Genomic DNA, 22,428 nt, shown 5'->3' with positions numbered 1-22,428 from the left:
TAAAACGATAATCTTGTAATGATGGGGCACAGGGATTAAATGGGAAACCCACAAAACAACACTGTCTAAAATTAAGCACCACATGCCATTAACAAACACATGGCTTCACATCACCTGTATGAAATGTCCTTGGTCCTAATGAAACCTGTCAAATTAAACAGATTTCTAAAGATAACATTAAGAAAATTTAAAGATTTAAAAAATTAAAGCCACTAACACTAAATTTATAATGGTTCGTGTTTATGTAAAGTTCAAATATTCATCAAAGTATTTCCCTAAAGAGTTCTACAGAGACAGGCTGAGACTGCATAGAGAGGACCAAGAGGAGCCCCCACACACTGGGGCATCCCACTCTCTAGTCCCTCAGTACGGGGGGGGGGGACCCTGGGCCCCTCCTCCACCTGCCTCAGCCTCTCTAGTCAGTCAGCAGGCAAGCTTCCTGCAGGTAAGCTGCTCCAACACCCTCACCCCATTGATTGGACCCTGTAAGCTACAAGTCCAACTCGGCCCTCAAACCCTTCTATCCCCTGTGACCTCAGAGGAACTCTGAAGCACAGACTGTGACTACACAGAGCAGAACAAGAGAGTATGGGCCAAGAGAGACCTCAGTGGCTCCCTGAGGCACAGACAGTGATAGTACAGACCAGGCTAAGAAGGGGTCCCAAAGACACAGACAGCAACTGCAAGGATTGTACCAAGAGGCAAAGACATTACCGGTACCAATTGGAGGAAGAGATGGGTAGGCGCCAATGCAAGAATTCATTCAACAACCTAAAAAGCAACACGGTCACATCAGAATCCAGTGGTCATACAACAGTAAGACTTGAACATCCTAACCAAGAAGCAGCAGAAGAAAAATAATTTTAAATGCAACTTTATGAGGATGGTAGAGACCTTTAAAGAAGAAATGAAAAACTCCCTTAAAGAAATGGAGGAAAAGACAAGCAAAAAAAAAAATTGAAGAAACGAATAAATCTCTTAAAGAAACTCATAAAGCCAAGAAAAAAAATAAACAGGCAAAGCAAACAGTTCAAACAGTTAAAGACTTGAAAATGGAAATAGAAGCAATAAAGAAGACACAAACCAAGGGAATTCTGGAAATGAAAAAGCTGGATAAACGAAAGCGAACTACAGATGCAAGTATAACCAACAGAATACAAGAGATAGAAAAGAGAATCTCAGGTGTGGAAGATACTATAAAGGAAATAGATTTATCGGTCAAAGAAAGTGTTAAATCCAACAGATTCTTAACTTAAAACATTCAGGAAATCTGGGACACCATGAAAAGACCAAACCTAAGAATAATAGGATAGAAGAAGGAGAGGAACTCCAGCTCAAAGGCATAGAAAATATATTCAACAAAATCATAGAAAAACTTTCCCAACCTAAGTAACATATAAAAGCAGACTTATCAGAATTACACCCAACTTCTCAATGGAAACCATGAAAGCCAGAAGGTCCCGGACAGATGTGCTGCAGATACTAAAAGACCATGGATGCAAGCCCAGAATACTATACCCAGCAACGGAAAAAACTAGATATTCTATGATAGAACATATCCACAAATCCAGCCCTACAAAAAGTACTAGAAGGAAAACTCCAACCCATGGAAGCTAGCTGTACCCACAAAAACACGGGCAACAGATAACTTCCCACCAGAAAACCCACAAACACTACCACCAAAAAATAACAGGAATTAACAGTCACTGATCATTAATATCTCTTAATATCAATGGACTCAATTCACCTATAAAAAGACACAGACTAAGAGAATGGATATGAAAGCAGGATTCATCCTTCTGCTGTATACAAGAAATACACCTCAACCTCAAAGACAGACACTACCTCAGAGTAAAGGAATTTTCCAATCAAATGAACCTAAGAAACAAGTGGATATAGCTATCCTAAATATCTAACAAAATAGACTTCAAACTAAAATCAATCAGAAGAGATGGAGAAGGACTCTTTATACTCGTAACAGGAACAATCCATCATGAGGAAGTCTCAATCCTGAACATCTGTGCCCCAAATACAAGAGCACCCACATATGTAAAGAAATAATACTAAAGCTTAAATTGCACATCAAACCCCACACACTAATAGTAGGATACTTCAACATCCCACTCTCCCCAATGGACAGGTCAACATAACAGAGAAATAAGAGAACTAACAGATGTCATGACTCAAATGGACTTAACAGACATCTATAGAACATTTCACCCAAACACAAAAGAATATACCTACTCAGCACCTCATGGAACCTTCTCTAAAACTGACCACATACTCAGTAACGAAGCAAACCTTAACAGATACAAAAAAATTGGAATAACCCCCTAAATCTTATCAAATCACCATGACTTAAAGTTTGAATTCTACAACAACACTAATTGCAGAAAACCTACAAACTCATGAAAATTGAATAGTGCTCAATTGAATCACCCCGTCTCAAGGAAGAAATAAAGAAATTAAGACTTCCTAGAATTCAACGAAAATGAAGGTACAACATACCCAAACTTATGGGACACTATAAAAGCAGTGCTAAAAGGAAAGTTCATAGCACTAAGTGCCTACATAAAGAAGGTAGAGAAATTTTACACTAGCAACTTAACAACATACCTAAAAGCTCTAAAACAAAAAGAAGCAAACTCACTCAGGAGGAGGAGATGACAGGAAATAATCAAATTGAGGGCTGAATCAATAAAACAGAAACAAAGAAAGCAACACAAAGAATCAATGAAACAAAGAGCGTTTTTTGAGAAAATCAACAAGATAAACAAACCCTTACACAAACTAATCAAAAGGCAGAAAGAGAACATCCAAATTAACAAAATCAGAAATGAAAAGGGGGACATAACAACAGACAAGGAGAAAATCCACAGAATCATTAGGTCATACTACAAAAACCTATACTCTACAAAAATTGGAAAATGAAAAAAAAATGGACAATTTTCTGGATAGGTACCAAATACCAAAATTAAATCAAGACCAGGTGAACAATTTAAATAGACCTATAACCTGCAAGGAAATAGAAGCAGTCATCAAAAGCTTCCCCCATCAAAAAAAAAAAAAGTCCAGGGCAAGATGGTTTCAGTGTAGAATTCCAACAGAACTTCAAAGAAGAGCTAATATCTATACTCCTCAAAGTGTTCCACATAATAGAAACTGAAGGAACATTGCCAAACTCTTTTTATGAGGCTACAGTTACCCTGATACCTAAACCACACAAAGATTCAGCCACGAGAGAGAATTATAGACCAATCTCCCTCATGAACACTGATACAAAAATACTCGAAATCAAATCCAAGAACACATCAAAAAAAGTCATCCACCATGATCAAGTTGGCTTCATTCCAGAGATGCAAGGATGGTTCAACATAAGAAAATCTATCAATGTAATCCACCATATAAATAAACTGAAAGAAAAAATCATATGATCTTCTCATTAGATGCTGAAAAAGTATTCAACAGAATCTAACACCCCTTCATGATAAAGGTCTTAGAAAGATCAGGGACACAAGGAATGTATCTAAACATAATAAAGGCAATATACAGCAAGCCAACAGCCAACATCAAACTAAATGGAGAGAAACTCAAAGTGATGCCACTAAAATTAGGAATAAGACAAGGGTGTCCACAATCTCCATATCTATTCAACATAGAGCAATAAGAAAACAAAAGGAGATCAAAGGGATACAAATTGGAAAGAAAGAAGTCAAACTTTCGCTATTTGCAGTTGATATGATAGTATACATAAGTGACCCCAAAAACTCTACCAGAGAACTCCTACAGCTGATAAATACCTTCAGTGATGTGGCAGGATACAAGATCAACTCAAAAAATCAGTAGCCCTCCTATATACAAATGAAACTGAGAGAGAAATCAGAGAAACATCTCCCTTCACAATAGCCACAAATAATACAAAATATCTTGGGGTAACATTAACCAAAGAAGTCAAAGACTTGTTCAACAAGAACTTTTAAGTCTTTGACAAAAGAAACTGAAGAAGATACCAGAAAATTAAAGATCTCCCATGCTCTTGGATAGGCAGGATCAACATAGTAAAAATGGCAATCTTACCAAAAGCAATCTATAGATTCAATGAAATCCCCATCAAAATCCCAACACAATTCTTCACAAACCTTGAAAGAATACTCAACTTCACATGGAAAAACAAAAAACTCAGGATAGCCAAAACAATCCTGTACAATAAAGAAACTTCCGGAGGCATCACAATCCCTTACATCAAACTCTATTATAGAGCTACAGTAATGAAATCATCCTAGTACGGGCATAAAAACAGACAAGTTGACCAACAGAAACAAATCAAAGACCTGGATATTAATCCACACACCTATGAACACCTGATTCTTGACAATAAAGCTAAAATTATAGAATGGAAAAAAGAAAGCATCTTCAACAAATGGTGCTGGCATAACTGGATGTCAACATGTAGAAGAATGAAAATAGAGCCATATCTATTGTCATGCACAAAACTCAAGTCCAAATGGATTAAAGACCTCAATATAAATCCGACCATATTGAACCTGATAGAAGAGAAAGTGGGAAGCAGCCTTCAATGCATGGGCACAGGAGACCACTTCCTAAATATAACACCAGTAGCACAGACACTGAGACCAAAAGAAAATAACTAAATAAATGGGACCTCCTGAAACTGAGAAGCTTCTATAAAGCAACAGACACAGTCAATAAGACAAAAAGACAGTCTACTGAATAAGAAAAGATTTTCATCAACCCCACATCAGTCAAAGATCTCCAAAACATATAAAGAACTCAAGAAATTAGACATCAAAATACCAAACAATCCAATTAAAAAATGGGGTACAGATCTAAACAGAGAATTTTCAACAGAAGAATCTCAAATGGCCGAAAGACACTTAAGGAAATATTCAACATCCTTAGCCATCAGAGAAATGCAAATCAAAACAACTCTGAGATACCATATTACACCTGTAAGAATGACTAAGATCAAAAACACCAATGATAGCTTATGCTGAAGAGGATGCGGAATAAGGAGAACACTCCTCCATTGCTGGTGGGAATGCAAACTTGTACAACCACTCTGGAAATCAGTATGGCAGTTTCTCAAAAATTTGGCAATCAACCTACCTATGGATCCAGAAATACCACTCTTGGGCATATACCCAAAGTATGTTCAATCATACTACAAGGACATTGGTTCAAATATGCTCATAGAAGCATTATTTTAATAGCCAGAACCTGGAAACAATCTAGATGCCCCTCAACTGAAGAATGGATAAAGAAAATGTATTACATTTATACAATGGAGTACTACTCAGTGGTAAAAGACAATGACATCTTGAAATTTGTATGCAAATGGATAGAACTAGAAAAATACATCCTGAGTGAGTTAACCCAGATCCAGAAAGATGCTCATGGTATATGTACCTGCTCATAAGTGGATACTAACTGTAAAGCAAAGGATAGCGAGTCTATAGTCCACAATCCCAGAGAAGCTAAGTAATAAGGAGAACCCTTCAAGAAACAGATATAGGTCCCCCTGAGAAGGGGAAATAGACAAGATCTCCTGAGAAAATTGGAAGCATGGGGGTGGGGTGAGAAGGGAGGGAAGAAGAGAAGGAGAAGGGAAGAAGCGGAAGGGGGAGGAGAACTTGAGGGAATGGGATAGTCAAGATGGCAGAAGGTCAGAGACTGAGAGCAAGGAAAGAGATATATTGATTGAGGGAGCCATTATGGGGCTAACAAGAAACCTGGCACTACAGAAATTCCCAGGAATCCACAAGGATGACACCAGCTAAGACCTTAAGCAATAGTGGAGAGAGTGCCCAAACTGACCTTGCCCTGTAATCAGACTGATACTATCTTAAATGTCACCATAGAGCCTTCATCCAGCAACTGATGGAAGTAGAGGCAGAGAGCGACAGTGGAGCACTGGGCTGAGCTCCCAAAGTCCAGTCCAAGAGTGGGAGGAGTGAGAATATGAGCAAAGAGATCAAGACCATGATGGGGATACCCCTGAAATATCTTACCTGAGCTAATGGTAGCTCATCAACTCTGGCTGGACAGGGAAGGAACCAGCATTAAACCCCTGGAATGTGGGTGACAGTTGTATGGCTGGGGCAGACTGTGGGGATACTGGCAGTGGGACCATGATTTACTGGCTTTTGGGAACCCATTCTCTTTGGAGGGATACCTTACTCAGACTAGATATAGTAGAGAGAGCCTTGGTTCTTCCTCAAAGCAATGTGCCTTACGTTCTCTGAGGAGTGGACTGGGGCGGGGGAGGTAGGAGAGAAGGTGGAAGGGATGGGAAGTGGGGAGGGAGTGGGAAATGGTATCGGTATGTAAAAAAAAAAAAAGAGTTGTTTTTAATAAAAAAAAATGGTAAAAAAAAAAGTTGTACAGAGTTTTGGGTAATCTCAGGTACATACAGAGCTTTACATCTTCCTAGCTTTCCTTCTTTTTTCCTATATAAACCAGAGGAAAATGCCACTTCCAGAAGTTAAGTCAAGGGTCCTGAGTTTAGGTCACTGACATGGTCATTCCTCCCATTCCTCTGCTGACCAGTCTCCCTGTCGGCCAGAAGAACCTGCCTCCTCCTTGAGTCTCCTGTACACTCTAAGTGCTGGATGGTGTCCTCGGTGGCAGTATTTCATTAACTTGCTGTCAGTACCACAGTTTAGGCTCCCTTTATTTTCCATCTCAATTGCCAGAATCATCTCCCTGCTGGTTTCCTCACTGCCAGCCCCTCTGCTCTTACAGTCTATCCTGTTCATCTCTACTAACTTAAAAATCCTAAACTGTTGCTTTTGCTGCATCACTCCCTATTCAAGGCTTTCTCCAGAGCACAAAATCCTCTGCCTGGATGCTCAATAATTCTCACTAGAAAATCCAGACACAGCCTTGCTGTTGCAGGAACATGACATGGCACCCCTGAAGCCCCAGCACAGAGAAAGGGTTAAGACTAAGTCCACTGGGAACCTCTGTCCACTCAGATGGAAGTGGATGTTACAAAGGTGATGGAGGTACAAATAAAAAAAGAGGCAAATAACTCAGACACCATTTTTATGTACTTTAAATACATGGGCAATATTAGACTCGACACCTGAAACAAACAATAATTGGGAAGCATTTGTTACAAATGAAAGAGAACTTACCTGGTAAAGGCAGGCTGCTGTTCCAAGGAAAAATGCAATGATGTAATTGAGATCCTCACCATCACTCTGCACAAAAACAAACAAACAAACAAAAAAAAAAAACAAAGAAAGATTACCTTTTTGCTGGCAGCATCTACTTCAACAAATGATCTACCAAGATAGGCTATGACAATGTTTATGCATAGTCAAACATTTTGCAGAGCAGTGTATAAAAAATTATGAGTCTTGAAAAGAGAAATATAGAACACATGGTAAGACAGAGGAAGGGAAGGACATTCTGGAGAGATGATTCAGCAGCAGTTAAAAGCACTGACTGTTTTTCCAGAGGACAGGAATTCAATGAGCATCCACATTGACTCATAACCATCTGTAACTCCATGGGATCCAATGCTTCCGGAACCTCCATGTGCTCTGGGCATACAAGTGGTACACAGACGTACATGTAGACAAAACATGCAGACACATAAAGTGAACTTAAATTTAAAAGGCAGAGAAATGGGAAGTTGAGGAAAACACCAAGCATTCTGTGTCTTGGCCTCACCTGTCAATGGCATCTCACCCCAGGAGAAGCACCAGAGAAAAGCTAGCTCCCTCATGACACATAACGTCTCTTCCTTACAGTAAAGCTACATAAACATGCATAACACACCAGCAGGTGACCGACCAGGTTCCTCCTATTCACGAGGGTCAATGATTAAATAAACTGACAAACTTTACTACCCAGACGCACATCAACGAATTGTCCAATAAAGTAACTTGACATGATAAATAAAATGGTGGCAACTGAAAAGCTTCTGTCCACTAGAGTGTGCTAAATCCCACAGAGAAAGATCAGGACTGGCTCTAGGGTCACTGTGCTAGCACACAGCAGCCAGGAAGAACAGCCAAGGCCTGTGCAAAACACACACATAACCACTCATGCTGCCCCTGGTGTCCTGCAAAGTGTCAGCATGCGTGTGTGAGCAGCACAGAAAGCCCAGGCAGGAGGAGGAAGTGTGTTTTCTATGCAGGCACATTATACGAGGCCCCTTTTTCTTATTTTAGAACAAATAATTTTCTTTTTCCTACAAAGTCTTATTATGTAGCCCAGGACAGCTTCAAAGGCTCAATCCCCTTACCTCAGCTTCCTAAATGCTGGGATTTCAGGAAGCGGGGGAGCATTTTATAATAGAAATAAATTGTTTTAGTGCAGTGGATTGCGTAAAGAACAGTCCACAAGGCAGAAGAAAGTGGCTTATCCTAGTGAGATCTTAAAACAGGAGCATTAATCTTCTTAGGTCAGTTCTCCCCTAGAGGCAGGAAGGGCCAACTTGAAGCCTTTCCATGTCTATAATTCAAAGACTTTAAATAAGCTCTGATTATTTTTTAGTCCTTTTTCCTGATTATAAAAGTTTATGTTCATTGTAGAAAATTGTAGAAGACACAGATTTTACAAAAAAAAGCCCATGTAGTTCATAATCTCACATATGGGGAAAACTATTGTTAACCCTTTCATGTATTTCTGGTCCTTGGTCTCCACCTCTCCCCACCCTCCATCCTCTGGCATGCTGCTCTTTTGTTGCTATACTTTGGTTGCATCATTTCCCAACATAGTCAATATCCCTCAGCCACAGGCTATGTAGAAGAATGTATAGCCTTTCCCTATGTAGTAGGACTTCACTACTGCCCTATACAGTAAGGTTGGTTTTTCTCTAAATTTGCACTGCCATTTGAAACCTCTCTTCATTTTCCTTAGCTCTAAACACATGTTCCAGAGTCCTGTGCTAAAATCTTTATTTACAAGCTATGTTTTTGATTGTTTAGTGTGTTTCTTTTTTAGAAAACAGAAGTAGATCATTTCTGCTATGTAGTAACTATTCCAAACACTTTAGAGAATCACTGGTGCTTGTTAGCCCTTAGGCCCATGGAGTCTAAGCCTTCATCCCACACAGTGGGAAGATGACACCCACAGCAACTGCTTAAGGTCATTCATTGCGAGGAGATTGCAGGTCTCCTGACCTCTAGGGCAGAATTTCTACTGCTAACACAGGACTTCTAATATACCACATGAAAATTACTTCTGGGTTGGCATCAGCCTAATTATTATTGTTTCAAAACTGATCCTTAGAAGAAGCCATGCAATAAAAAACAATGTGATAAAAGCATACGCATTCCTAAGATATCAACTCACAACAACCTTATTAACATCCCTAAACTCAGAACAAAGCTAGGAAGCAAGTGCAAACAATCTAATTTACACATTACTGTGAACATAAAATCAAATTATCAACTTAAAAATATATATACACACAGACCCAACAAAGAAAACCTTCAGTGCCACATTATTTTAATAAATCCCTCTCACACTAAGAAGTAGTTACTAATTTAGCATAAGCGAATTTGTGCCAAATCTTTTTTTCATTTTCTACACATTTTATTTGTATGTGTGTATGAACATGCATATAGGCATACACATACACATGCCACAGCACATATATGGAGGCCAAGGAAAGCCTGCAGGAGTCATTTTCTCCTTCCGTCTTGTGGGTCCAGGGATTAAACCCAGGTTATTAGACTTGGCAGCAAGTGCCTTTCCCAGAAGAGTCATCATATCAGTGCATTTATCCTGAATTTGAAACAATGACAATACACAGGAATGCTGATTCGTTGAGTCTTCTAATTTAATGTGCCACAAGCACAAGGTAACATAGTAGAAGATAAATGCTGCAACCATTTTTAGTATTTATAAATCAAGGTTATAAAACTGTTACTTTAAATTACCACCTATATACTATTCAAAATCAGGAAAATACAATATAATATTCTCTAGATCTAAAATTAAAATTTCCAAATAAATCCTTTGTTTTTCCTTTTTTTTCCTTAAAGACAGGGTCTCACTGTGTAGTCCTGTCTGGTGTGGAACTTGCTGGGGAGCTCAGGCTGACCTAGAACTCACAGAGATCTCTTGCCTCGGTACCGCCAGTGCTGAGATTAAAGGCATGTGCCACTACACCCAACCAAATCCTTTACTTTAATCAAGTTTTATAGAAATATGGAGGCTGTTGGTTCTGGGACTGTCTTTTCTCCTCTTTCATCACCAAGATCTGAATAACTCCACTTAGGTAGGATTTGTACAAAATTCTACAGGGAAGACACCGTCAGTAAGATCTATTTAACTTGTGATTTAAAGAGGTTATTCCTAACATAAAATGCACTGATAACCTAGAGGAGCCTAGGATCAAGTCCAATGGCTATAATGAAGAAAAAATAACTCTTCATCCTATCCAAGCTGTGAACCTAACTCTGAGGGAAAAGAAAAAGTGACTAATATCAGCCCATTGTGCCATAAAAGATTTACCCATACCTGATGTGGGAGTGTCATATATCAATCTGTTGATTTCATTGGTTAAGCAATAAAGAAACTGCTTGGCCCTCGGAGGTTAAAACATAGGTGGGAGGAGTAAACAGAACAGAATGCTGGGAGGAAGAGGAAGTGAGCTCAGACTCGACAGCTCTGCTCTCTGGAGCAGAGACGCCATGCTCCCGGCTCCTGGGCAACCGGGCAGACGCACACGATGAAGCTCCGACCCAGGATGGACTTAGGCTAGAATCTTCCCGGTAAGCGCACCTTGGGGTGCTAGACACATGATTGGAAATGGGCTAGTCCAGGTGTGAGAGTTAGCCGAGAAGAGGCTAGATAGAAATGGGCCAAGCAGTGTTTAAATGAATACAGTTTGTGTGTTGTTATTTCAGGCATAAGCTAGCCAGGCGGCCGGGGTGCTGGGGACGCAGCCCCGCCGCTCCTATTACAACACATACCTGAAATTTTAGTACTTGAAAAATCCACCAATTAAACTGGAGTAACAAAAGTTTTTTTTTCTTCTTTCTGCCTAAAAGTATTGTTATTCATTGCTGAGGATAGAACCCTAGGTACAACACATAAAAAAATATGATTTTTTAAAAAAATATTGAAGCCAAAATATAAATAAGTAGTATCCTCCTAGCCAAGCCCTTGTTTTGATGAGCAATATTTATACGGTTCAAAGTAAAGACAATTTATGAAGAGGCACTTAGTGAAGCCTTGCAACCACTCTGTTCCCCACCCATCATTTCCCAGCATGTTTGTTACTTTCTTATCCTTACAGAGTTTATGCAAATGAAACACGCTGTTATTCTATCAGACAATCCTGCGCGGGGGTGGGATGTCTGTGTGTGGTGGGGTAAGCTGACAGGGTCTACTGGGTACAAGGTCAATACATCTGGCCTGAATTCCACCGGCATTCTCAAAATGCCCATTACTTTGAGGGCACAAAATTATAAAAATGAACTTTAAGACACAGATCAGATTCCTGAACCAGGCTCCATTCTAACTGGGACATCAAGGTCCTCAAATGATCAATGCAGGGGGAAGGCTCAGCCCCCCCCCCACAGAGAAGCCTAATTCACACTTATAAGAGCAGTCTGGGTTCAACAGGTTGTACTTTTAACTACTGCCAAGTAGAGCTGCACCTCACTGAAGAACATCAAAACATCAAAGTTCAGGGTAAGAATACGCCTATCTTTCTAGTTTCCCTTGGACTTAACATCAAAGAGAAGGCCTTTGTTCTACTGTTGACTTTGAAAATACTTTTTTTTTTTAAAGACATGGTCTCACTATGTAGCTATGACTGACCTGGAACACGAGAGATGCACCTGCTTCTGCCTCCCAAATGCTGTATTAAAGGAGTGTGCCATGGGCCCAACTAAAATAGATTTAATTTTTTACATTAGCCTTAGGCATACAGAAAATTGAGCAGAGACTCTCCAGATGCGCCCCCCTCCCCCCTCCCCCCGCTCCCTGCTCAACTGGAATCAGCGTGGTACATTTATCACATATGCTGAGCTAGTCTTGACACACTGTTGCTTCTAAAGCTCACTCTTCCGGTTTGGACACATGGACAATAGCAGGCACCCACCATTACAGTCACACAAGACCACTTCACAACTCTGATAATCTCAGACAGCTGCCTCTCTTCCCAGTCCAGCAACTACAGGTCTATAGGTCTGCCTCTTGCAGAAAGTGTCCACTGTGTAGTTTCTCGGGCTAGCTGCTTTCATCAGGCAATATGCACCTAAGGAGGTTTCCATGCACCTAAGAGGACAGCCATTTCTTCTATTACTAAATGTTAGTCCACTGTATGAATTACTACCATTTACCATTCATCTTCCAGAATTGCTTCCTTGAAATTATGATTAAGTTGATATAAATATTCACATGTTGAAAGTGCTCTACTCACCTGGTGAGAGACACTTAAGAGCACTATTGCTACATGATAGAGTAAAGCTAAGTTTAGCTGTGAGAAACAGCCCAACTGTTTTCCAGAGTGGCCGTAACATTTTGTACTCCCAACTTAGCAGCAAATGACAATTCCTTATTCCATATCCCCATCAGCATTGGGAAGTGTTAGCTAGCTGGGCAGGTTCTAACAGGTGTTTAGTGGCATCATCTTATAAACTTGTGGTTCCTTGATGGCATAAGAGATCAGCATTTTTTTTTTACAAGCCTGTCATCTGCAGCATCTTCTGTGGTGAGGTTGTTTACTGATCTTTAGACCATTGTCAGTGGGTTGATTTGCATTTTTAGTTTTGAGTTTGAGGTGTTCTTTGTGTGTTTTAGAATGATCATCTCCCCTTCTTAAAGATTTCTTTCCATTTATGTGTGAATGAATGTATATTACGAGCGTGCAGGTGTTCTTGGAGGCCATAAGAGGGTGTCAGAGCCCTTGGAGCTGGAGTTATAGTTGTGAGACACCCAGGATAGGTGCTGGGAACTCCTGAACAGAGGCAGTAATAGGCACTCTTCACTGGAGCCGTCTCCAGCCTTACAAAGTCAAGGCCTTTATCAGAGATGCTCGCAAAGCATCTTTTCCTAGCCTGTGGCTTTTTTCATTTTCTTGATTCACAGAACAGACTTTGTTAGGTTTTAATGACATTTAGCAGCCTATTTTTCTTTCCAACACTTTTGGTGCTATGCTTAAAAACTCATTTTCAGACTCTAGGATCACACAGGTTTTCCGTTCTGCTATTTTTTAAGCTTTGTTCTTTTCGTTTAGTTCCATGACCCATTCTGATTTCCTATTTATTCCTTGGCATGTGGTTTTCCAGTTGTTCCAGAACCATGTTAAAATGACTGATTTGTCTCCATTGATTTGCTTTTGTTTCTTTATCAAAGATCAGGGAGCTCTATGGATGTAAGTTTATCTCTAGGTTCTTAATTCTGCCACAGTAATCTACTGTTTATTCCTTTGTCAATATCATACTGTCTTAATTACTGTAGTTTATAGTAAGTCTTAAACTTGGACAATGTGAGTTCCCGCTTTTGTTCTTCATCAGTACTGTGTAGAACATTCTGGGTATGAAATAGTAACAAACAGTCTGCTCCTCACACAGGGTTCCTAAAACCCTTATAAAGGTGCTAGAAAAATCTTTTGCTCCGATTAGTCTTTGACAGCAGTCTTGTCACAGATCCCCTAAGATCTTTTAATTTCTTGAGTTATAGAAGGATTTGACCCAGAATTACCACCTCTTGGAATTTCTTGTGTACGGAGGACAGCTTTTGTTTTGAAGCAACTCTAGTCCTAGATCAGTGCTAGATACCAGAAAAGACCACAGCTGGATTTCTGGGATTTCTATCTCCATTCCAATCTTCCAGGGAGGAGAAGAGAGATAAGAAGGTTAATAACCAATCATATCCACCCCACCCCCCCAAATCTTTAAAACACAGAGTTTGGAGAACTTCTAAGTTGGTGAACATCTCAACATGTGAGGAAATGAGGGCAAACCCAGCCCCACAGGGACAGAAACCCATATCCAGAGCTTTCCCAACCTCTCCCTATGTAGTTCTTAATCCATCTGTATCCTTTAAAATACTCTTTATAATTAACCAGAGCTGATCCAAAAACTATTCTACCAAATCTTGCTCCAAGAGAGAGTTGTACAAACCTCCAACTTATAGCCAGCTAGTCATCCTTACAATCTGGTCCTACGACTGACACTTGAAGGAAGGGTAGGCCCATAAAACCAAGCCCTTAGCATGTGAGTTCTGTCCTAACTCTAAGTAGACAGTATTAAAACTGAACTAAATTGGCCAGGCAGTGGTGGCACACGCCTTTAATCCCAGCACTCGGGAGGCAGAGGTGGGCGGATCTCTGTAAATTCGAGGCCAGCCTGGTCTACAAGAGCTAGTTCCAGAACAGGCACCAAAACTACACAGAGAAACCTGGTCAAAAAAAATCTGAACTAAATTGTAGGACACCTAGATGCAATTGGAGAATTGCTTGCTATGGAAAGACCTACCACTCCTCTGGTGGCAGAAGTGAAATTTTGAGTTTTGTTGATGAGAATACAGAACAAAAGCATTTTGTTCTTTTCTACATACTGGGTCTTTTGTTTTTCCATATAAACTTTGCAATCACTTTATAGAATCCACAGAGTAACTTTCTGGGATTTTGACAGGGACTGTGTTTAATCTATGCATTAGGGCAGAAAGAACCAACAGCTCAACAACACCGAGTTTTCCTCTCTAATGTGGAATCTCTCTCCATTTATTTAATCTTCTATTTCTTTGGTCAGAGTTTATAATCTACTTTATATCAGTCCTGTGAGTGTTTTATATTTATTTGTAAGTACTTCTTTTTTAGTACTTTCAATTCTCAATTGTGTGCTGCTGGAATTTAAGAATTTTTTATACAGTACAAGCTCCCTCCAGTATACAACTATACTCCCATCAGTTTCAGGAGCTGGTTGTTGTTCTTGGGAGTTACATTAGTTCCACAGCTAATCATGCCATCTGCAAACTTATCTTTTCCTTCCATATGTATTTTTTCCTTTTCACCTTAATGCATCAGCTAGGATTTCCAGTGCAATGTTAACTAGAAGAGGTCAGAGGAGGTGCCTTCATCCTATTTCTGTCTTAGGGGAAAAGTATCTATCTAGTTCCTTGTCACTAAAGGTGTTAGTTGTTTGAGATTTGAAAATTCCTGGTTTGCTCCAAGCTGTGTTTTGAGGTTTTTTGTTTTACTTTTTTTTTTTTTTTAAATCATGGATGAAAGACTTTGGGATTTTGTCAAATGCCTTTCTGTATCTACTGATGTGATCATGTGATTATTATTTCTCCTTTAGACTGTTGAAGTGATAGCAGTAACCGATTTCAAATCAGCATTGCACACCTGGGATAAATCCCACTTGGTTGTTATATAATTATTTTTATTTGTTACTATAGTTTGATTTATTAAGATAAATTGTGAAGCTGTCTTTTAAAAATATAAACAAGGTGAGAAATCTTAGCACAAAGCATCAATTACATCTAAGTAGTAAATAGTTTGATCAGATTATTCTTCTAAAACCTAAAATTGCATCACTGCAATTAGACAAGTGTATTACTGATTAGAAAGAGAACACAGAACAATTAGCAATGAAGAGAAGCTTAAGCCAATTGCAGCATTTCAAAAGCATTACAGACTATAGTACACAAAAACTTCCTTTAGTTTTTCAGTTATGAACCAGAAGAGGAAGGAGAGACTCAGCTCCAAAAAAGAAAGGACAAGATAACTGAGAGCATGAAGGAAATCAAAGTCATCTTTGGTAGGCTGTGCCAGAGCTCTAGCCTTGACAGGCTCTGAGCCCAGCTCCTGCAGCTTCCATAATATTCGGTCAGGAAGGATGTAAACAAGGTTTTGTGATGGGAAAGCTTTCTCTACCTAGAGCTACTCTAGCTAGAAAAGCTAACTCTTCACACCATACCCCATGTTTTTTCTATATATCAATAAAATGGTTTCCAAAGATGTCTTTATTTATTATTAGCCTTTTTAGTCAGCAGTTTCCAAAATGCCCATTTCTTGTCATTGACAGCTTATCTGGCTGGCTGAAAACTGAACTGCTGAAATAAATCCAGCCTTGCAGAGGTGTAGCGCACCACGCCCGTCTGCAGTCTATGCGCTACCATACAGTTTGTGAACCAGGCAAGGGGCTGGAGATTGAAACAAAGACTCACAGACACACAGACACGGGTCATCCTTGAAATAAGAATGCCCCCTTTATTGTGTCCAGGGGCAACTTATATAGACATCCTTAACTGATAGCTACACCCCAGCCAAACCCACCAGAAACCACTACCCTGCCATCAGGAACTCCTGAGGGTCTCGTGCTCAGAGCAGCTGCAAGCATTACAAGTTGTTTATCAGAAATTCAGGATCTGGGGGGTTCACAGCTCCCAACACAGAGGGATGGGACAGAAGGCAGAGGAACGACAACCAGCATCCTATGTCTAAAAGGGGGCAGGAGCTTTACCTGTGAGTTAACTGTTTGGAAGAAAATCTTAAGAGGACACCCCAGGCATCCCTTTTAGGAACCATGATGCCATCTCTTTTCAGTTGGCTTTAGGTAGCTGAACACAGAGAACATGGAGAATGGTACCATAAACCATGGTAAGCAGGTTTTTATAGATAGTATCCTGAACTTAATGCTCCACACACACACACACACACAGAGAGAGAGAGAGAGAGACAGAGACAGAGACAGAGAGAGAGAGAGAGAGAGAGAGAGCGAGCGAGCAGGTTTTTATAAATGGATTCCTGAACTTAATGGTGGAGAGACAGACAGGCACGCACACACACACACAGAGAGACAGAGAGAGACAGAGAGAGACAGAGAGAGACAGAGAGAGAGAACTCTGATTTATAATGTGATATATCAAGAACTCTTGGGAAATAGAGAATGGGAACAAAGGAAAAGATAACTGTGCATCTAAAACCTGATGGACTTAGACAGTTTGGTAGCTACAGGCCTGGAATATGAAGTTCCTGAAGAAACCAGTGTCCCTGCTGCTAACCAGGCAGCTCAGGTTTGAAAAGGCCACTGAGCAGAAGGAAAAGCAGCAGCACTTCCTAAGGAACACCCAGGAGCAGTGTCCTACTTTCCTCTCCCTCTTACTCCTCCAAGGCCAGCTCACCGTCTCTTCTCACCTCTTCTGAATCACAGTAATCTCTCTTCTGGCTCTAAGAACTTAGTTATTACTCCCATATGTCTTTGCCTATCAAATTCAACTTTAAGCTGTGAGAATGCAGGGTCCATGCTACATAGCTAGATGTTCCCCAGTGCCTGTCAACAATGCCTCTAAACGAGTGGATGATAAGGGAACATGTCAACCAGAAGTCAGTACTTTTTGGGTGGTGGGTGCTTTTGTGGGTTTTGTTTTTTGTTTTGAGACAGGGTTTCATTACACAACCAAGCTAGCCTAGAACTCACTAAGTGGTTTCAGCTGGCCTCAGATTTATAACCCTCTTGTTTCAGCCTCCCACGGGCCAGGATTACAGGCATGCCCACCAGACCTGCTACTGTAATCGTGCTTTTGAAAGAAGGTATCAAAGGGCAAGTACAAGAACACAGATTTTGAGTTTGTGTTGTAAATTATACTAAGTCCTAATCCAATTCAAATCAACTATGTAACAAGCAGAATGAATAGACAGTCACCTGACACTGCAAAAATAACACAGTACCTGCAGGAGGCTTTCTATGGCGTGAAAGCCTCGAATTAAGTTCAGAGCTCCACATAAGAGACTAAGGATAAACGCCACGATCCCTGACAGAGTTGCTGGTTCCAGTCGCTGATGTGCTGGGAGAGAAAAAAAAATAGTTAGAAATGAATACCAGCATCTCATGCTAGCTAAGCTTATGTCAACCCAAATTCACTGTTCAACTTAGATGTATTCAAAGTAAATAACTTTAAAGAATATACCTTACTAATTAAATAGTTCCCAGTCTCCCAAAGCAGGGTTTCTCTGTGTAGCCCTGGCTGTTCTGGAACTCACTCTGCAGACCTCAACTACAGAGATCTGACTGGCTTCAACCCAGAGATCTACCTGCCTCTGCCTCACTGTGCTGGGATTAAAGGTGTGTGACACCATACCCAGCTGAAATATTCTTTCTAAAATGAAAAATATTTGACAACATAAAAGTCCCATTCTCAAATCAAATGGAATTAATATTGTTTTTCTACATTTTAATAGATGCACCTAACTTCTATTTTCAATAAAAGATGCTATGTATGGAGTACCTACATCTGTCAGTAAATAACTTGGGGGAACTTACTAGCAAAAAAAATGCACAATTTGCAATTTGGTACAAGCATTTTCACAAGATGACTTTGCTTGGAGAGTCAATGTGAAGCTCCTATGCTTTCTGAAAATGCTTAGACAACATTCTTAAAGATAAATATAGCTTGCTTTTAGGCAAAGCCCATGTATTTGGGACAGAAGACTATAGACACCACTGGCTATATGTAAAGCTTATTCATAATCACCACCCAAGCTCTTTAATAGAGTGTACAGTCTTGCAACTAGGAAGACTGTACCCTTGGTCTCTTGAAGGTAAAAGTGACTAAAATAAAACCACACCAGAACCAAACCAGCTGCATATATTGCCATTTCATCTTTAAAAACATTCCCTTAACTTTCAGGCTTCAACAAAGTAAAATATTTTGTTAAACAATCATTTCCCTTCATGATCATTTCACAATTATTAGGATTTACAATTGTGACTAAATGAAATCACAAACTAAACACATAACCAGTAGACTTCAAAAAGGACACTGCCAAAGAGGACATCAGAACCACATTTTCATTACTTTATCTAAACCACTGAAGTGTAAAAACCCAACAATGAAGTTAATGAGGCAGAACATTAATAAAGAAAAAGCTCAGATCTTTGCAAATTATATTCAGCCATCACAGCAGAAAAGATTCCCCAAAGAGTTAATAAAAACCCAAAAACCTACATCTCATGAACTATTCTTTAGGATCAGCAGAAAGTACTAATCTAGAATAACAGTCATAATTTCTTCTTTGCCAGTGTCTAGTCTTTTAATAAACTCTCTTGAGATTCTACCGTGAAAACAGAAAACCAAATATCGCTGTGTGGTATTGATACCATGGTCTTTCAGCAGTGAGAAAAAAGTCACACTAGTCATATTTTGGAGAATCTGTCCCTCTTGGTCCATCCTTTCTCAGAAAGAGGTAAATTGGACTCTCATAAAAAGCAAATGGGCTTTAGGAATAAAACCAACTGACAACTGAGTAATTATCAAATATAGTTTTCAAGTCACACTTTCATGTGAAACAAGGCACCTCATAAAAAAACCAACAGTGAAATTAAAGCTTTACAATTCAGGTGTGTTCAAAGGAAATCTGATACCATTTCATGTGTTGATGGCAATGTATTTAAGAAATAAACAAGCCAATATACATTATTAAGTTTCTTACACCTGCCTTTTAGCCTCAGGACATGTGTTTTATAATAATAGTATACCATTTATGAATTCATCATTTCAAAATGACCACAGGTATTTTTAAAGAGTAAAAGCAAGTGCTAAACCTCTTTTAATGAAGACAAGGAAAGCACTGTGCACAAGGGCAGGCTGGCACAGTGCCCATTTACTGTGGGCAAGAAATTCTAATGTGTTGACTTCCCTGCTTTATCCTCACCCCTTTCCCGGGACCTGTGGCTAGTTTTTCAAGAAGAGTTATCAAGCAAACTTTATTCTACAAACACAAGAGGATGGCATCACAGAAGGGCACTTTCCCGGTTTGAGAAACAAAGGAGGTACTTAACCACATTGTAATGTATTTACTGTGTGCTCTCTGCTATTCAGTGAAACAGATTCTAGATCTGCTGTAACCCAAGAAAAGTTTGCAGCACACTCAGTTTGGCACTAGGCCAGGAACTAGTATATAGCATATATCTGAGCCATGACAAATGAGGGGCTATGCAGGAATAACATGGATTTTTTTGTTTGTTTGTTTCCTGAAGCCAGGTAGCATCACCCAAACGGCTTTCTCATTTTGCTACTGTCAGATGTGCAGAGAACCAAAGGCACCTGCGGTGGGGGTGGAGGTCTAGAAAGAATTATGTGGCTAATGTTACCTACATATAGACCAGAAAACATCTGGATGCAAAAAATGGTATCCAATCTATTGTCTAAGAGATGTTTGTTGACACTGTAAGGCAGTTTCAGAAGCGAAGCTGAAGGCAAAATTCAGACATCAAGAAGTGAAATAACTGGTGATGCTGAGCTAAGAGCATGGGTGTGTGTTTTTGTGTCAAAGTAGATAGTAGGGATGGGAGATTAACACAAAACAGGATTGAGAGAGCCATTCTCACACAATGTGTATAGGGAAGAAAGACAGTTCAGAAAGGCTGAAACAGAGAAAAGAAGAAGAAGAAAAGGAAAGCAGAATAGCATCTATTGTGAAGACTTGCAAAGATGGTGGACTAAACAGTCCCTCTGCTCAACATCGGAGTGTACAAGGTACATCACTGAAGAAAGCATGTCTCTTAGTAAACATAACTTACTCCCTAGAATACAACATAATATACTAACTGGATGACACACCTTCCTAATCACAATGAGTCTCTTTTTTCTTTCCTTCCTTGCCCCTCATTTTTTTATGACTTATTTTATGTACAAGTGCTCTATCACCATGTACAACTTTATTCCAGAAGAGGGCACCAGATTCCACTAGCGATGGTTGTTAGCCACTGTGTGGTTGCTGGGTAATGAACTCAGGACCTCTGAAAGAGCAGTCAATGGTCTTAACCACTGATTCATGTCTCCAGTGCTGCCACCCCCCCACACACACACGCACTTTTTTTTAGAGAGGGATTCACCATGTGGCCCACGCTGGCCTCAAACTCATGATTCCCCTGACTCAATCCAATCTCCTGATTGCTAACATTATAGGCATTTGCTATTTACAATTCCTGGTCAGCCTTGTACTTTTTTTTGTATTATATACTTATTCCCATCTTGAAAGTGTTTACTAATTTCATAAAATGCCTCCACAATGATTAGCACAATAATTCAGAGAAAACTATTGGGCAAAATAGAGTAATATTTTATGGCAACTGATAAGTTGTCTATAAAATTCCCAAAATGGATGAAAATTGAAGGGATGTCAGAAACTGAAGGAATTAGAGACTTTTCAAAAGGAAAAAGTAGGAACAGAATAAATTTTAAAAGACTAACATTAAATATGGTAAGGGTATGGAATGGCCTGCTTTTAGCTCAAATACCCTCTCTGTCCCAGAGATCAGGCCACGCCCCAATGATGTTTTTCATCTCTAGAACAAAGAGTTAAGAGCAAACTATCCTGTAGCCTTGCAGCTCTTTGCTCCAGGTGTAAGTTTTATAGCCCTATCTAGTGCCTGCCTCCATAATACTGCCCCTTGTCAGGGCCCAGCTAGATCACGTGCTATGAAGCTTACCTTTCTGAAAAAGAGTCAAACGTGTTTGTTCTTGGGAACAGAAGAGTATACTTCTCACATCAGGATCCCTATCATGCTATCTATAGCAGACATCTCTCCTAAGGAAACACCTCTCAGGATTTAAAGGGAAATTTCTCTGTCTCCTTCTCTCTCTCCCCCTTAAGGCCCCATTATGCTATCTATGGCCATGATGACACATTTCTCCTAATTCCTATCCTACTTCAAAGCTGAGTCATGGCTGCCCATGGCTGAGGTTCTCCTACTATAGCTCATTCTGAAAGGTATTTCTGTACCAGCTCTTTTCTAAGTTATAACAGTTACTTGTGGGAATGTAAAATGGAACAAATACTTCAAATCCATCAGGTTCTTAAAGATTGAACAACTAACCCTCTGATCCAGAAGTGCTGCTCCTGATATTTACTCAAGGGAAATAAAAACAGGTCAACAAAAATATCTAGCTTTTCTTACAGTAAGCACACCTGAAAACAAGTAATGCCCATCAGCAATAAATATCCTGTAATATATTCACACAAAAAGTATTCAGACATGTTATACATATATGTGACATTACATTAAGAAGCTGTATACAAGAGTCAAATAATAATCCTATTAAATAATATTCTAGAATGAATAAAATTAAGATAAAAAAGTCACAACAGTGATTTCTGGAAAAAGCTAAACTGAGGAAATATTTGAGAGGAAATGGAAATGTTTAAACAATGCATTATCATGTCTTTTTAGTCTGTATTTCTGAAAGTTTAACATTTTGGGACTTTGCTCTCTTAAGACTAAATGACAAACAATTTACTCTAGTGAATCTTTTTCTTGCCAACAACCGATCTTGATCTTCACATCCCACCATCTTCTCTATTTGGCCCTCATATTCAGGGCCACTAATTTCTTGCCCAATCATCCCAGGTTCTGACATCAAGTAGACACAGACTGGGCCCCAATGCCCAGATTATTCAAATTAGCCATTCCCAAACCAGTCTTC

The 22,428-nt window shown here is 39.6% G+C and overlaps 1 protein-coding gene across 2 annotated transcripts in view; it reads right to left on the bottom strand.

Moving 5' to 3' along the window:
• The window catches only part of Sec22a (SEC22 homolog A, vesicle trafficking protein), a 60,727-nt gene that overhangs the window by 7,062 nt on the left and 31,237 nt on the right, over positions 1–22,428 (bottom strand). For both annotated transcript variants that reach the window (XM_075965363.1, XM_075965370.1), the window contains exons 5-6: positions 17,672–17,787; positions 7,158–7,223 (exon numbers count right to left, since the gene is read on the bottom strand). In XM_075965363.1, coding sequence (XP_075821478.1) covers positions 7,158–7,223; positions 17,672–17,787 — 182 coding nt within the window. The remainder of the gene's footprint in view (positions 1–7,157; positions 7,224–17,671; positions 17,788–22,428) is intronic.

The sequence above is a fragment of the Microtus pennsylvanicus genome, chromosome 1, assembly GCF_037038515.1.
Source record: "Microtus pennsylvanicus isolate mMicPen1 chromosome 1, mMicPen1.hap1, whole genome shotgun sequence".
Lineage (NCBI taxonomy): Eukaryota > Metazoa > Chordata > Mammalia > Rodentia > Cricetidae > Microtus > Microtus pennsylvanicus.
Note: the sequence above shows the minus strand (reverse complement) of the source record. Positions and strands in the feature narration are given on the sequence as shown.